Raw genomic sequence first — 17528 nt, 5'->3', positions numbered from 1 at the left:
CTCCACCCAAAATTTTATTTAAACCTCCTTGAATGTTCCTTTTAGAAGTTCTGATCCCTCATCTATCATGACAGTGAGGGTCCCCCCCCCCCCACCTCATACTGTTACCTGAATTGAGCCAATAGAATGCCTTGTGTGGTAGCTGCCATTAGAGAGAGGTAATGGTGGAGAAGGCTGGACTGGTGTATGAAGGGCTCGCCAGGAGAATGCAGTGGCAGAGGCCCACCGGGGCACTACTAGCCATTGGGTAGGTATGTTAATTAACGTGAAGGGTGTGGCCATTGTCAGAATGGGGGCATGAAGCGCTAGGGACCCAGAACAGGTGCCTCACCAAGCTGCAGTACACTACTGAAGTGAATGTAGTCATCCTATGTAAGAGGCCAGATCCAGATGCGGTATACGAAGCAAACTGTATGCAGGGAATGGCTCCTTGTACATTACAGCAGGCCCGGAGACATTTCTCAGGCAGCTAGGAGTAATGGGCAAATATCAGGAGCCAGCAATTTTGGAAGTAAATATTTATGTTGCGCAACGCACGGCAACACGCAAGAATAAGCGTAACCTTCATGGTCAGTCACATAAACCAGCACCATTGTCCCCTGAATATACCAGCATCATCCCCCATACCATTTATACCAGTATATTAGCATCTGTAATTACTTACTAGCCTGTGCCCAAACCGTACTCTACAACTAGTGCCCCCACACATCAGCCAGCGCCCCATTATACTTGTCTTTGTTCTCCAAAATCAGCCAGTAGTTTACTGATACACTTGTCAAAATTATTTATTGGCAATGTTATTAAGGTATAATCTGTGACTACTCCCAGCACCACACATGTGTTGAATACTTGTAGTGCCCCCCATTCACATTGTGCCACATATTTGTCCCCAGTTCACATTGTGCTACGTTGTAGTGTCCCCAGTTCACATGTTGCCACACTGTAGTGTCCCCAGTTCACATGTTGCCACACTGTAGTGTCCCCAGTTCACATGTTGCCACACTGTAGTGTCCCCAGTCCACATGATGCCACACTGTACAGTAGCTCCACAAGATATTATGCATCCTGTTTGCTTCTTAACTTCCTGTGTGGGGTGGGCTCCTGCTGACTAGGCTGATTCGATTTCATACCTTGGAACCTACAGCAGGATCTTTGAACTAGCATGCTGCAGACTTGGTGCTGCCCAGGACCTGGCTTCTTGCTCCTCCCATTTGGCCCCTCCCACACTTCCTCTGATGACTTTCTCTTCTACCTGCTGTGAAAATGCGGCAGTTCCATGCAGGTGTAGAAAGCTGTAGTGTGACATTAGATGGGGGGCTTAACTGAAGAGGGCGTTGCTGTCTAGACATGGGCAACACAATTTAATAAGATGCAAATAGAGCAAGTGTGCTATAAATAAAATCCAGTTTGATCTGTTTTATTCAGGTCAGTTTCTGCGGGCTTCTGCATAATGTGTTCTGTTTGCATATCATTATTAAATAGACATTGTAATGTGTGAATTAATGGTGGTTGGTTTCGCATTCATTTGTTTGCCATTGAAAATTAAAATGTTGCAGTGTCACATTTTGTATGAATGTTCTTTTGTAAGCTGGTACATTATCTGCCATTTTCAGCCAATCACATATGGGGGAGTATATACCCCTACTCTTCCCTGCTGTGCAAGTTTGGGGATACAGCCAAGGATGTAACTGGGGGGCTGTGTCCTGTCTTGTATGATTGTATTTTCAGTTTGTTACATTAAACAAAAGATTGGCATCCTGTGGTTCTCCAGCTGTTGTGGCACTGCAAGTTCAAGCATGCCCCTATACCAAATCAGTATGTGATTACTTCTTTATTAATGATTTAATAGTCATTTTTAGCATTTATTGTCAATAATACTAACCTGTGTTTGTAGGCAGCAGACGTGGTTTCGTTGGGGGGGCATTTCGCAGCAATGTATCCCATAATGAGCAAGGACAGATTGCTGTGGAGTGTCTTAATAAATGGGGCACATGGTCGTGAACGGAATTCATGCATTGAATGTTAGACATCGTCGAGGAAGCTGTGTAACGTTAAACCCTGTTTCCATTCCAAAATGTCTGATCGTGTGTTTGCTTTTCCCCAGATCCATATACGGTTGGATATAGTCAATCCAGTCTGATTCATTTAGTGGGACCATCAGACTGTACATTGCACGGCTACGTCCATGGAGGTACGTTTTTTTTTTCTTCTCTTTTTACGATGATATTGTCAATTTTAGTGATCATTGAATGATAAATGCACGTGATACACACTAGCAATGCTGCTCCGGGTGACGGTAGTAACAGGTTGTGCAACTAGTGTCCCTATAATGCAGGAGTATTTAGCATGCGGCCATCCAGTGGGAGTGGAATTACACATCCCAGCATGTGCCTCCTCCCACACTGTAGCCAATAACAAAAGAGCTGTGTCAGCTGCCAGCCAATTGAAACTGCTCTCTGTTGTCATTGCAACCTGGCCAATGGAAACCCATCCACTATAGAGCTTGCTTGTGACCTCCTCACCTCGGGCTGCTGGCGGTCAGACACACAGTTTTGAGTGCCAGTGGTGTGGCGTTTTGCGTTTGCTGTGGTCAGCGGGGGGCGCCAGGGTGCCTCCATAAGGGCAGGGCGCATTTTGGCTCTTTCAAATTGGGCAAGGCATGGTGCACCGCTAAAGCAGCCTAGTGGTAATGCTACCGTTGAGCGATATTTTTTTTTTGTCGTTTTGTAACTGTGCATGCGCGAAAACTCATGCGGCGCGAGCATTACAGAGCGTATTTTCACAAAGGCGCTGTTGCGTTCTTGACAGACTGTATCAGAAATGTTGACGAAATACTAGGGTGTTGAGGTCCGACCGGGACCTCCAATCCCCTAGTATGTCTTCTGGGATCCAGTGTTACCACTCTCGGTGAAGTTTTCGTCCAATTCCATCCGAACAGGTTCCCCGGGTCAACGTTCTGCCCAGCGTACACCAACAGGAGGTCCGACCGGGACCCTAACCCCCCTAATACCTGGCCAGGATTCAACTGGACCACCTCACGTCGGTTTCATCCCAATCGGTGCAGAGGGGGTCCGAATGCATAACGGGACAGACAATTAAACAGACCAATGAATTTTATACATAAGATTTGTCACTTTGTGATTTATCGCTATGTGGTCTAATAACTTTGTAAGATTTGGCAGCTTTTACCTCGAGAGCTGTGGAAGATATTCGCCAACAAGCAAACAAAGAAACTTGTTTTATATATTTAGATTTAAAATAATAGAATACAAATAAAATAATGCCTCCATGATGGTGCCCAGGCTGCAATGGTTTTGTGTAGCCCTATTGCCGAAGTAGGCAATAACTGCCAGAGGACTGCTGTGCTGACTACAGTATGCGCTGCTCATAGGATTAAATAGACAGAGAACCTGGTCACCTTTTATTTGTTAAAAGAAAATCTGGATAGAACGTGTATAATGTATGCAGTCTATCTCCGTAATGCTGGCGTCTGTTGAGCTATAATGATATGTATTGGTGTTAAAGGATGCTGCAGGTACGTGTTGCTCTCGTATCACATTTACAGGGAATCATACATTCAGTGCAAAGTGTATACGGCAGCAGAAATCCAGCAATCTTTGGAATTATTTAGAGAGGACCTGTCCCTTTTGACTTAATGCAGTTTTGTGTAGTGTCTAGTGCAATGTGTAAGCGTTTCAAATCAAAATGTGAAAAATTTATTCTGTGCTCCCTCAGCAGAGAGCATAGAAACACTGTGTGACTTGTGTGCAATTATGGCGGCTGAGCTTGAAAGTTGCCCCGTCTGCTGCTCCCTGTTCCCTCCCATAGGGATTCCTCTCTCTCACAGGCCACCAGCTTCAAGAGCACTCTCCAGGAAGGGAGGCTGTCCGGAGAAAGTGAGGATAGAGCAAATTGCAGGACAACTCTTAAGCCGATTCATGTCATTTATTTACAGGGCAGTTTTTATTACTATCCATCTCCCCCTCCTGCCCTCTCTGCCACCCACCACCACCTCCTTGCCATCCATCTCTGCCCTCTCTGCGATTCCATCTCCCCCTTTTTCCTTTATGCTAAGCTGTTCCACTCTGTGCCACCGGCGACCGAATACCCCCCTCCCTGCTATTCTCCCACCTGTAAACTTCACCCAGCACCTAGCAACCTCCCCCCTCACCCACCCACCACCCCTTTTACTTACCTTATTCACATTGTGGTGCTCAGAAGGGACTTCTGTTGTTGTTGGGCACTTTGCGAGGTCCTCTCCCAAGCAAGAGAAGAGCTGGAGTCCTGTGATACAGCTGCTGTCAGTCGCTGATTGGCTGGAAGCGTGCCGCGTAGTGATGACGTTGCCTCACAGCATACTTCCAGCCCATCAATGATTGAGAGGATCTGCATCATGGGACCCCAAGTATTCTACGGGCAGCTGAGACTGGGAGACCCTGAGAGGACTTGAACCGAGAAGATAAGTATCTTTCCACTGGTCCAATCCACAGTGTGTTTTGAATCCCGTTAAAAACCTGGGATTTAATTATTATAATCTCTCAGGTATTTTTGGGACTCAAAAACATCCGGGATCCCAGAATTGCAATCCCTAATCGCTACACTGTGCACATTACACTAAGGGACAGATTCAATTAGCGATGTACGGCAGCGCACAGATCGGGTTTTTAGCTCACACTTCCATGGGATACAAGTAAGGTTTTAGTGTCCATATAACCTGCACAGTATTAGGTTGTGAGGTTCTAATGGAACTTTGTGGCAAATTGAATCTGCCCTATAAGGATCAATTTATTATCAGAGCATTGCACGGATAGGGCTGATCTTTTTATCACTGCTTAACGCGGAAGTCAAAATTATTGATCGCTGATATCTCCGAAAATATTACAGAGGCTACGGAGTGATTGGGCCGGAGCTCTAAAGGTGCGTACACACACAACGATTTTTTGAACAATTTAACTATAACGTCGTTATCGTTCAAAAAATCGCTCAGTGTAAAACGATGAACGATTATCGTTCATGCGCGTTCACGTTTGTAGTTCAGTCAGACTGGCCAACTGAACGATTTTCAATAGAAGTTGCAACATTTTTCCTTCAACGCACAGAAAATCGTTTATTATGTAAAGTAAAACCAACTACTTTGTAAAACGATTTTCAAGGGAAAAACTGAACGAAAATCGTTCATTACTAACATCGTTGTGTGTATATGCACCTTTAGAGTTAACTGACCGCTTTGCTGAGCTAGTCTCTCCAGATGTGGATATGCAGGAGTCAACTTGCCAGCTGGCCAACGCGACTAGGACCAGAAAGCCTAGAGTTTGGACTTTACTTCCACTAATGTGCAAAAAATATTAATTCAAGTTTTTTATTTTTTAGAAAAAAAAAGCTTGGTACTTGTGTACTTTACAGACTCATTGCAGAGAGAACCCAAGTGTCCTACACTCATTATTATTATCAATCATGGTAATATCTAAATCCCCTTCACGGAGAGGACCCTGACGTCATCAGCCAGTGTCCAGCATCATTCCCTACCATCCAAGTGGGCATAGAGGGGGAATATAACCTTGTAGCGAGCCACCGAGCCCGAGGCGAGCGCAGCGAGGCGAGCGCAGCGAGCCCGCAACGGGAAAACTTTCTTCTTTAGGCGGGGACAACATTCGCTACTTGTGTACGTAAAGTACACAAGTACCATTTAAAACATTCATTGGGTTCTCTCTGCAATGAGTCCGTAAAGTACACAAGTACCAAAAGCTTTAATTTGCTTTAAAAATAATTTCAATATTTAAAATGAATTACAGTGCCTTGCAAAATTATTCGTCCCCCCTTTGCATTTTACATGTTTTGTTGCCTCACAACCTGGAATTAAAATGGATTGTTTGAATGTGTACATCATTTCATTCACAGAACATGCCTACATCTGTGAAGCTGTGTTTTATTTTTTTTTATATTGTGAATCAAACAACATTTAGGACAACATAACAGAAAACTTAAGCTTGCATAACTATTCACCCCCCTAAAGTCAGTACTTTGTCGAGCAACCTTTTGCGGCAATTACAGCTGCAAGTCACTTTGGATAAGTCTATCTGAGCTTGCCACATCTTGCCCCTGGGATTTTTGCCCATTCCTCAAGGCAAAACTGCTCCAGCGCCTTCATGTTGGATGGTTTCCGCTTGTGAACAGCAGTCTTCAAGTCTGACCACAGATTCTCAATTGGATTGAGATCTGGGCTTTGACTAGGCCATTCCAACACATTTAAATGTTTCTGCTTAAACCACTCCAGTGTTGCTTTAGCAGTATGCTTCGGGTCATTGTCCTGCTGGAAGGTGAACCTCCGTCCCAGTCTCAAATCACAGGCAAACTGAAACAGGTTTTGCTAAAAATATCCCTGTATTTAGCACCATCCATCTTTCCCTCAACTTGAATCAGTTTCCCAGTCCCTGCTGCTGAAAAACATCCCCATAGCATGATGCTGCCACCACCATGTTTCACTGTGGGGACGGTGTACTTGGGGTGATGGGATGTGTTGGGTTTGTACCAGACATAGCGTTTTCCTTGTTGGCCGAAAAGTTAAATTTTAGTCTCATCTGACCAGAGGACCTTCCTCCATACATTTGGGGAGTCGCCCACATGCCTTTTGGCAAACTCAAATCGTGTTTTATTTTTTATCACTAAGTAATGGCTTTTTTCTGGCCACTCTTCCATAAAGCCCAGCTCTATGGAGTGTACGGCTTATTGTGGTCACATGCATAGATGCACCAGTCTCTGCTGTGGAACTCTGCAGCTCCTTCAGGGTTACCTTTGGTCTCTGTGCTGCCTCTCTGTTTAATGCCCTCCTTGCCCGATCTGTGCGTTTTGGTGGGCAGCCCTCTCTTGGCAGGTTTGTTGTGGTACCATGTTCTTTCCATTTGATGATGATGGATTTGATGGTGCTCCGGGGGATCATCAAAGATTTGGATATTTTTTTTATAACCCAACCCAGAATTGTACTTCTCAACAAGTTCGTCCCTGACTTGTTTGGAGAGCTCCTTGGTCTTCATGGTGTGATGCCTCTTGCTTAGTGGTGTTGAAGCCTCTGGGGCCTTTCAGAAAAGGTGTGTTTATACTGACAGATCATGTGACAATTAGATATCACACAGGTGGACTTCATTTCACTAATTATGTGACTTCTGTAGGTAATTGGTTGCACCAGAACTTTTGAGGGGCTTCATAGCAAAGGGGGTGATACATATGCACATGCCAATTTTCAGAATTTTATTTATAAAGATTCTTTTTTATATATATTTTTCACTTCACCAAATTAGACTATTTTGGGCAGATCCATCACATAAAATTCAGATTAAAAAAAATAAATTGCTAGTTGTAATGTAACAAAAAAGGTAAAAAGCCAAGGGGGTGAATACTTTTGCAAGGCACTGTATTTTTTTAAAGTTTTTTTATATTGGAAATAATGGTTCCTTCACAGACATGGTGATGATAGAGCAAGTACGGTGGCGATGACCGGTGCCGCAGTACTTGTTAAACAGACTTCTCCATGCAGAACTTAAGCTGTCCACACATCTAAAGATTATCTGTCCAACCAGCCAACTAGTTGATTGGTTGGAATGAAAATCTGGTAAGGTATGAAAGCAAATGACAATCAACAATTTGCTCCCAAACTCTGGAAAATTGACCAAAACTGTTGTTTGAACAAATTGTTTAGATCAAACATTTAACAAACTTGTCTGAACGACCATTTTCATCTGTTTTCTGGCATTTAGGAACAAATTGCTGACCATAATTTACTCCCATAAGTTACCAGATTTTCATTCCAACCAATCAACTGGTTGGATGTAAGTTGGTCTAGTGTGTGGCCAGCTTTACTGCCAGCAGAAACCCCTTATTGGCCAATGAGATAACGAGCCCTGTCCCTGGTGAAAATGGGTCAGGACTCTGGCTCTTCACCCCTGATAAGTCTCCGCCTCCATGAGAATCACTTCTCAAAAGTGAGGTTCTCTTTAACAATAAATTCATATTGTATCATATATACTGCTCTGATTATAAACAGCCTCCTATGCAATTGTGTTTTTATGAAAAATGTTTTGTGTTTAAGGGCATACAATATTGCGAATATGCTGCTGGGCACTGACATTAAGGCTGTCTCTGTATTGTATGTACAGTAGCTCTCTGGTATACTCTGTATTATATATAATCCTCTGTAATGCTCTCTGTATTGTATTTAATCATCTGGAATGCTCTCTGTATTGTGTATAGCTCTCTGGTATACCATCTACCTACCTTCCAACATGATCCCTTCCATCAGGTACAAAATGCTCTGCTCCTGGACTTCCACCTATTGTATGATTGCCGTCACCTTTTGTTGAGCTAGTTAATTGATGAGAAGGGAGTTTCAACACAGGTGGTTGCAATCCTCAATTAAGAAGGAAGTCCAGGAGCAGAGCATGTTGTACCTAATGGAATGGGTCATGTTGGAGGGTCTGCATCTATTGTATTTTGGTCTGTGGAATGTGCTCTGTATTGTATATTTGTATTTTGGATACTCCCTGTAGTGTCTTTTGGTCCCTGACACTACTGCTGTTGTAATGACTCAATGTAAAAATTGTTGATGAGTATGCTGCAAGTGGATTAGCCTAGGATGGCAGATACCCTTTATTCAGACCTCTCCTGCATAGCACCCATGGTAGGTGAGCAAGAAATGGCTCCAAATGTTCTGGCAGTCAGACAAAACTCATGACTGCCAGGAACAGTCCAAAATCTGAACAGGGACAGTCCCTTCAAAGAATAGACAGATGAGAGGTATGATTGGTGCAGGACATCATATATGTGCTTATTTTAGTAATTGTTCATTTAGGGTACTGTATGTTATAATTAACGCACTGCACTATTAGGGTGCACTGTCTGTGTATTAGTTTACAGATACTATGTATTTGTCTAGATGGCTACAGGCAAAGTGCTTTTAACACCATTTTAGTCACTTGAAATTAGAAGAGACTTTTAGCATCAAAACTGCTCTCAGCTAAGATATTTACACATAAATTCTGGGATTGCTGCTCCAAGTGCAGGTGTGCAAATTAACAGCTCATTAACTGCTATCAAGCTGGATTCTGTTAGCTGAGCTCATTCCTTTTCTTTTTTTTATTTGTGTAGCTTAGATTTTTAAAGGGGAAAGTCAACATTTTCTAGGATTCCACTGCCGCATTCTGCCAAAATTCTAGTCTGAGCAAGCCCATCCAATACATGCATGAAATATGTGTGCTGCATTGGAATTAGTTAAAATGAATGCTGTATGTATGCGCGTGTGTTTGTGTATGTGTGTGTATATGTGTACGTATGTGTGTGTGTGTGTATATATGTATATATATGTATATATATATATATATATATATGTGTGTATATATGTATATATATATATATATATATATATATATCATTCTTTATATTTTGCCACCAGGGGTCCGCAGCACCTTAGAGTACAGAAACCGTATAAACAAAACAAGAAAAAATTGATTAATGCTAGGTACACACTGTACAATATTGCAGTTGCAATGCTATGTGCACACCTGCCTGTGTGCGGATGACCGACCCATATGCTGGCTGCAGACAATGATATCAGCACTTGTTCCTCTGGCTATGTATATTGTTTGGCCGATTGGTAAGTGTGTATGCACATACAAATAGTTGCCAAATGAGCCGACCGTAAGGCTTATTCTTCATATCAAGTGTATACCCCGCATAACAATCCATAATATTGCAGAACCATGGACAAGGCTATAACCGTTGCTGCAACAGCAGTTATAATACCCAAATACTCAGCGGGACGGCCAAAGGTTTGATGCTATTGTTACGAGTGGAAAGGTGATGATGGTGTAAGTGTGTGAGCTGGCTGCAAAGGATGGTGTAATGCAACATCATGGCCTGGAGATCTGCATTAATTGCATGGAGTGAAGGATAAAACCTATGTAGCTAATTATGCATAATTTAGCACCAAAATTGTCTGATTTGTTTGCACTGTTTTATTAAGAGGATTATACACCCTGTAATGAAAACACAAATAGGAGGCGCTGTAGCACTGGGCTGAGAATAAGACAATCTATGGCAGCTCAACCACAAGAGAGGTGGCTAGCCTCTATAGATTACCACGAGAGAGGTGGCTAGCCTCTATAGATTACCACAAGAGAGGTGGCTAGTCTCTATAGATTACCACAAGAGAGGTGGCTAGCCTCTATAGTTTACCACAAGAGAGGTGGCTAGCCTCCATAGATTACCACAAGAGAGGTGGCTAGCCTCCATAGATTACCACGAGAGGTGGCTAGCCTCCATAGATTACCACAAGAGAGGTGGCTAGCCTCCATAGATTACCACAAGAGAGGTGGCTAGCCTCCATAGATTACCACAAGAGAGGTGGCTAGCCTCTATAGATTACCACAAGAGAGGTGGCTAGCCTCTATAGATTACCACAAGAGAGGTGGCTAGCCTCTATAGATTACCACAAGAGAGGTGGCTAGCCTCTATAGATTACCACAAGAGAGGTGGCTAGCCTCTATAGATTACCACAAGAGAGGTGGCTAGCCTCCATAGATTACCACAAGAGAGGTGGCTAGCCTCTATAGATTACCACAAGAAAAACAAACTAGTGGGAGCGCAATGTGTCATAAATAAACCCAGGTGGTAATAATAATTAGAGTAATGGGTGCGACTGAATGAAAAAGTATCACTAAGACGTTAATGAATAAAATATAATGTACATTTAATAAACATAGATGACATATAGACCATAGTTGGTCAGCGATATATTAAAAAGATATATTGCTGTGACTCTCAAAATAGTGTTGAAAGACATATATAGCAGAAATTACACCGCTTGAAGGATTCAGCCTTAGTGGGTCTGGCTGTTTCCTCTGAGGAAACAGCCAGACCCACTAAGGCTGAGAAACGCGTTAGGTTACAGGTTACCTTACTGGTGGATATTCAGGAACTTTCTCCAATATATACAAACAGATGCACCAAATATCCACCATCGGGTTAATACCCCTAAGTGAGCTCACTTTACAGCGGGAGTTGTGACAGCCAAGACCGGCTATTACATAGGCAATACGGAGCACCAGTGCCTGATTCGCAATAGCCAGAGATCGGCACAGCCAGAGATCAGTATCGTGGAAACCACACTTTGACTATCAGTGTGCAGACAGAGCCTGACAAACACTAGACGGGATTCAATCCTTCAAGCGGTCAGCACAGATTTGCAGAGCGGCATTCCGGACACTGCCCTCTGACCACGCCACTCGATCACTGCCATACCAGTGCAGGTATATTCATTATTTGCTCCATAGGCTATCATCTATCCATATCTATCACACATCTAACGTGTGATTACATCCATATGAGTCTATTATGACTTTTTGCATGATCGTGCCTATTTAACCATATATGACAATCAAAGGAGCCTGATTGAATTACTTCAACAAACTCTGTTTTTTAACCTTGCTTCTATTCATTTAGTAGCCATCTATTTACCGATTGAACCATTCCACATTTTTTATATAAGTGTCTTTTTGTGTTTTTGTTTTTATTTCATACTGTGTATTTACATATGGTGTAATTTCTGCTATATGTCTTTCAACACTATTTTGAGAGTCACAGCAATATATCTTTTTAATATATCACTGACCAACTATGGTCTATATGTCATCTATGTTTATTAAATGTACATTATATTTTATTCATTAACGTCTTAGTGATACTTTTTCTTTCAGTCGAGCCCATTACTCTTTAATTATTATTACCACCTGGGTTTATTTATGACACATTGCACTCCCACTAGTTTGTTTTTCTTGTGATTATACACCCTCATGATTGAGCCTCCTAAGACTTCCAGCTTCCTGAATGGGTGGTTATTTATTTACACAATTTGTTGTTGTTTTTTTTTGTATCCTCTGTAGAAATCTGTGCCTCTCTGTTATTTTCTATAGAAGACAGCCAGTTCCTCATATGAAATTAATTTGTATGTATTATTATCTGTGAAAAGAAGAGAAACGGTTGAACACGTAAAAGCGTGCTTATTACCAGCACTTTTGTCTTTGTCTCTCTTCCCGCTGTTCTAAACAAATCTTCAAAAGCCTGTCCAGTCACTGTCTGCGTGAAACAGCTGTAAATTGGAAAAACAAGAATCTTCAGGAGCTATATCTATTGAGAATTCCTTCTCAGATCAGGCCAAATTGGAAAGGTTGATGGAATCATTGCAAGACATTTAAAGCTAAACTATACCGACTTGTGGTTTTTTAATATTGGTTTTGTACCACTACATGCCAAATATTATAATGGTAACATTGTCACGGAGAGATCATGGGACCTATTTATCAATAGGCATTTTTATCCAGCAATAAGGCTGTTTTTTTTTTTCTTTATTGCCTGAACAGGTTAATAATACAGGTGTATATAGTATTCATGATGAACAGTTCAAATTGCACTGATTTTTATATAGTAAACACAAAGGGGGCGAATCGATTGTTTATCGCTCTTATCTTATGACCGGGAGCTATTCAACTGTTTCCGCGTCCAGCCCCACGTTGATCATGACGCTTGCTTGCGCCGTGAAGCACGGGATTGGCTGGGGTTAAGCGTCTTTTCCTGTGCTAAGTACCAGGCGCACTACAGTCAAAGCGCGCCCGTCACTTAGATCAGTCAAAAAGCCCTACTTTAGACTGGTTTCTACTTTCACCTCAGGAAGGTGCGAGTAGAAATCCGCGATAAGTGCAGTCTTAGGGCTGGCCGGCCAGAGCTATTGAATAGCTCCCGGTAGCTGTCTCCACCCCTCTCCTCTCCTTTTCTTATTGCCTCCTGTCTCCACCCCTCTCCTCTCCCTTTCTTATTGGCTTCCGTCACTGGCTCTCTCTTATCAGCACTTTCCTATCCCCTCCCTCCTTCTCTATTCATTCATTGTGCTTCAATGGACTTAATAGTTACACATCTGAGGTAAAATCCGAAACTTCAATTATAAGGTATGAATTTAATAAGTCCCTGCTTTGCTATGTAATATAATGGTGGTGTTCCCAGGCATGACCACACAGTGTTATTTGAAAGGTCTTTTAAAAAATATTAGGAGACCTGAAATAATAATAGTAATGGTGGTAGACAGAACATGATTAGTAGTACTCACATTAATAAAGGTGCAATGTAAATGTGCAAAGTAGGAGCCTAGCTGAGAAGGGAGCTTTATATAGGTATCCCCACTCCAGTGATGATATTTTGGGGCCGTTATTACAGTAATTGCAGTAATAAGCTGTGCACCCTGTGGATTTTCACTCTACCGCATGTTTTCTGTCAATTTAAGTTAAATGATCAGAATATATAATACAATCTCCTCTATTGACTAATAGCAACGACTCAAAGGAGATAAGTCAGATCCTAGGTGCTATACATAAATAAGGCAGTGCCAAAGGAGCTACTCAATGTCAGTGTATCACCGAAGCATTAGATTTCCCCAATTGGACCTCAATGCACAGCGTGATACTGCCACTGTTTGCCGTTTTGTTTTTCTCTTCACTTCACTATTTCCTTACAGGCTGGCGATACCCCACTGGCACAGTTCAGTACGGGGGGGGGGTGCTATGACATGCACTTTCTCTGGGCGCCATGGTTCCACGCTACTCCTTTGGCCTACATATTAATAATCGCGAAACTGTTGTGATTATTAACAATCCATATCGCAACGTACTTTTTCATTTAGAAGAAAACGTTCCCTCCTATGTACTAAATGTACATCACAGGGACAGTGGTTGCGATAACAGCTGTCCCAGCATGTTACATCCTCGGCAAATCGGAGGAGCCTTTAACTTTTTTTTTTTTTTTTTTGAAAGGCTCCTCCCCAGAATTTGAGCATAGTGTCAGTTTCCGTAGCCGGACTGAGGCTGTGGGAGAAGGAGCTGAAGATCCTTTTCCTGCAAGAATGCCTCCATAAGCAAAAAGCGGTTTACGCCATCTAAGGTTGGAGTAAACCAGCAGGGCCAGACTACATACAGTGAAGCTCCTCGTGGTTTGGCACATAGAGGCCAGGCCATAGTCTCCATTGAGAATGATGGACTTCGGAATGCTGCAGTAATTAGCCTTTTTGCCAGAAATGTTTGAGACATCTTCTGCAGTAGGCTGTTGGTACATAGTGGGAATACATACAATTATGCAGCACCTGCAGTTTCTGCACAATCCTATGAATAATGGGCTTGGTAAATATACCCCTATGTGTTTTGTTTGTACAATGTGTTCATAGCCCTCGTGCACCCCAGGACTTACAGTAATAAGAAGACTAGTTCTTAACAAAGAATGTAAAAAGGCCCCTTGTCACACTTCGACAGTCATTCGCAAAATAGGAGTTTGATACAAGAGATTAAGGCCCGTATTCAATTTGAGGCGAAAAGCTGTTTTTCGCCGATGACGTAATTTTCGCCTGTTTTGAGTTTACGCCGTATTCAATTTGGAAGACTTGTCGTCTAGGCGGAAAGTCAATGCAATTTAATAGGTGGAAAAGTTTCACCTATGAATAGCAGGCGGAAAAAGTGCAGTTTTGGGGTGCAGTGTTGCGGGAACCCCGTGCAGCCTTCAGACAGTCCCCCAAAGGTACTGTGTCAAAAATTTTTTTTAAAAGACTTAAGAACACCCCAAAAAATCACTTTGAATTTGGGGGCGAAAAAAAGATGCTGGGGCACAAAGTTAAAAACTAGCTAACTTGACTCTGGGGGGTCCCCAAGTATGCCCCAGGTGGTTTTTTTCATTGCAGGGGCTTGCGGCTGGTGGATTTTCCACGATTTTTTAAACATCACTTTAGCAACTTTAAAATATGCTGGCCCCCATTTTCAAGTACCCCAAATTTGCTGGGATAAGTTATTTTCTGCAAAAAATACTCCAGAATACTATTCTGCACCACATATAGAAAAACGCTATTTAGCAGCAGGGGTGTATCTAGGGATCCGAGCGCCCCTGGCAATGTAATGGACTGGCGCCCCCCTCCCCCCATAATTTCAGGCAGTGCCCCCAGTAGTATTCCCCCCTATGCATTGCCCCCAGTAGCGGTCACCCTCCCCATACAGTGTCCCCAGTAGAAGTCCCCCTTATGCAGTGCCCCCAGTAGAAGTCCCCCCACCGCCGCTAGTTCCGGCCTGATCCACCACTTGGCTGCTGGTGGCACTGCCGGACGGCGCCCCCCTTTGGCAGGCGCCCCTGGCGAGTGCCATCCTGGCCAATGGGTAGATACGCCCCTGTTTAGCAGCTATTGAACCCGTTTAAAAACACCAAATACCTTCAGCAAGTCAAATCGGGGGGGGGGGGTACCATAGCTAACCCCCATGTCAGAGCATCCTTTGCGTGGTGTCAGGCTGACTTCCCCAAATCTGACTGGACTTTCCGATTGTTTAAGTTTCGCCGGGACCCTTTTTCGCGTACTTTCAAATTGAATTCGGCGATACGCGGGCAAACAGGCAAAGTAGGCGAAAAGTCCGGGGAGGCGAAAAAGTATCGCGGGTCCACTCAAATTGAATACGGCTCAAAGTTGGACTTGCCTACCCTCCCAATTCGGCCGTCAGCCTCCTGAAAATCGGATGCCGCTCCCTCCCCCCTAGAAAGGCAGGCATGCCTCCCTGCGGTAACAAAATAAACCCCCGCAGCGGGGGTGGGCGGCGACTCGATTCGTGCTGAATCGCGTCAGTAGCCCCGCCCCCTGCTTCACCATGCCGTTAATTTCGGCATTGCGAAGAGGGTGTGGGGCCACATAGATGCGATCGTGTGGTCACGCCCATGCTCCGCCCCCAGTGGAGCATCCCCCGCGCGCGCGCGTCGAGCCCACTTTCAGACACGACACCCCCCCCCCTCCCCCCTGCCGTGGAAGCCTGACAGCTCCCTTTCGGAAGGAGAGACCTGAAAGTAGGCAAGTATGGGTTAAGTGTTGGTCCAGCCACAATGCAATGGAAATGAATGCTTAGTGGGGGCCATGTGATCCAGTCACGCAGCAGTGTTGGTTTGGAGGTCATTAGGTATTCTTCGACAGCCATGCCTGAGAGATGTGTATTTACACAGTCTAAATCATGCTGGACTCACATATATATAAAGCATTTAAAAAAAAAAAAAAAAAAGTTTGTTATAAATATTAACGACAGATCAGAAATGGAACCTTGTGAGCAAAACAGACATCTGTGTGTGTCTAAATAAAGGATAATATTTTTGCTGATTATAATGACACAATTTTATTTTCACATGAGCACCTACAACCAAGACCTCCGTGCTCTTTATGGTGAAAATAAAATCAGTTTCCATAGTAACCCTTCATTATCAAGCAGTTACTCTGCTTTAATTACACAGCTCCAGACAGTCATTTAAAAAAAGGGCATTTTTCAAAATGGAATACATTTGCGAGTTTAAATATAGAACATGTTCATAATCTCTAATATAACTCCCTAATAGAAATTGGAAGGGATTATTCGGTTTTACAAATCCCAGCAGGTTTCATTTTATTTATTTCTCCCCAAAATTTAATATATATAAATGTAATTACATTTTTAATTGCAGCATCACATGGTAATTGAAAATTAGTCATTCTCACGGTACGTTATTAAAAGTTAAATGCAGATTTGGTCTTGGAAAATTATATATACATGATTTGATAATTACTTATGAAATGCATTGTAGTATTCACAAAATAACCCTAAGTTGAATGAGTCTTAACTTTTAATATTATGCACCAACATGCAAAACACTAATAAATCACATGTACATAAGTATTCATGGCCTTTGCCATGAAGCTCAAATTTGAGCTTGCATCCTGTTTCCACTGATCATCCTTGAGATGTTCCTTCAGCTTAATTGGAGTCTACCTGTGGTAAATTCCGTTGTTTGGATATGATTTTGAAAGGCATACACCTGTCTATATAAGGTCTCACACTTGACAGTGCATGTCAGAGCACAAACCAAGCATAAAGTCCAAGGAATTGTCTGTAGACTTCCGAGACAGGATTGTCTCGAGACACAAATCTGGGGAAGGGTACAGAAAAATATCTGCTGCTTTGAAGGTCCCAATGAGCACAGTGGCCTCCATCATCCGTAAATGGAAGAAGTTCGGAACCACAAGGACTCTTCCTAGAGTTGGCCGGCCGTCTAAACTGAGCGATCGTGGGAGAAGGGCCCTAGTCAGGGAGGTGACCAAGAACCCAATGGTCACTCTGTCAGAGCTACAGCATTCCTCTGTGGAGAGAGGAGAACCTTCCAGAAGGACAACCATCTTTGCAGCAATCCACCAATCAGGCCTGTATAGTATAGTGGCCAGAGTGGAAGCCACTCCTTAGTAAAAAGCACATGGCAGCCTGTCTGGAGTTTGCCAAAATGCACCTGAAGGACTCTCAGACCATGAGAAACAAAAGATTGAACTCTTTGGCGTGAATGCCAGGCATTGTGTTTGGAGGAAACCAGGCACCGCTCATCACCAGGTTAATATCATCCCTACAGTGAAGCATGGTGGTGGCAGCATCATGCTGTGGGAATGTTTTTCAGCGGCAGGA

The 17528-nt window shown here is 43.1% G+C and overlaps 1 protein-coding gene across 4 annotated transcripts in view; it reads left to right on the top strand.

Moving 5' to 3' along the window:
* Positions 1-17528, top strand: part of ACOT7 (acyl-CoA thioesterase 7) — a 221448-nt gene that overhangs the window by 123906 nt on the left and 80014 nt on the right. For all 4 annotated transcript variants that reach the window (XM_088447749.1, XM_088447747.1, XM_088447748.1 and 1 more), the window contains one exon: positions 2105-2191. In XM_088447749.1, the coding sequence (XP_088303875.1) occupies positions 2105-2191 (87 nt within the window). The remainder of the gene's footprint in view (positions 1-2104; positions 2192-17528) is intronic.

The sequence above is a fragment of the Taudactylus pleione genome, unplaced genomic scaffold (genome assembly GCF_031769625.1).
Source record: "Taudactylus pleione unplaced genomic scaffold, aTauple2 ptg000437l, whole genome shotgun sequence".
NCBI classification, from domain to species: domain Eukaryota; kingdom Metazoa; phylum Chordata; class Amphibia; order Anura; family Myobatrachidae; genus Taudactylus; species Taudactylus pleione.
This window is presented reverse-complemented; position numbering and strand designations above follow the sequence as displayed.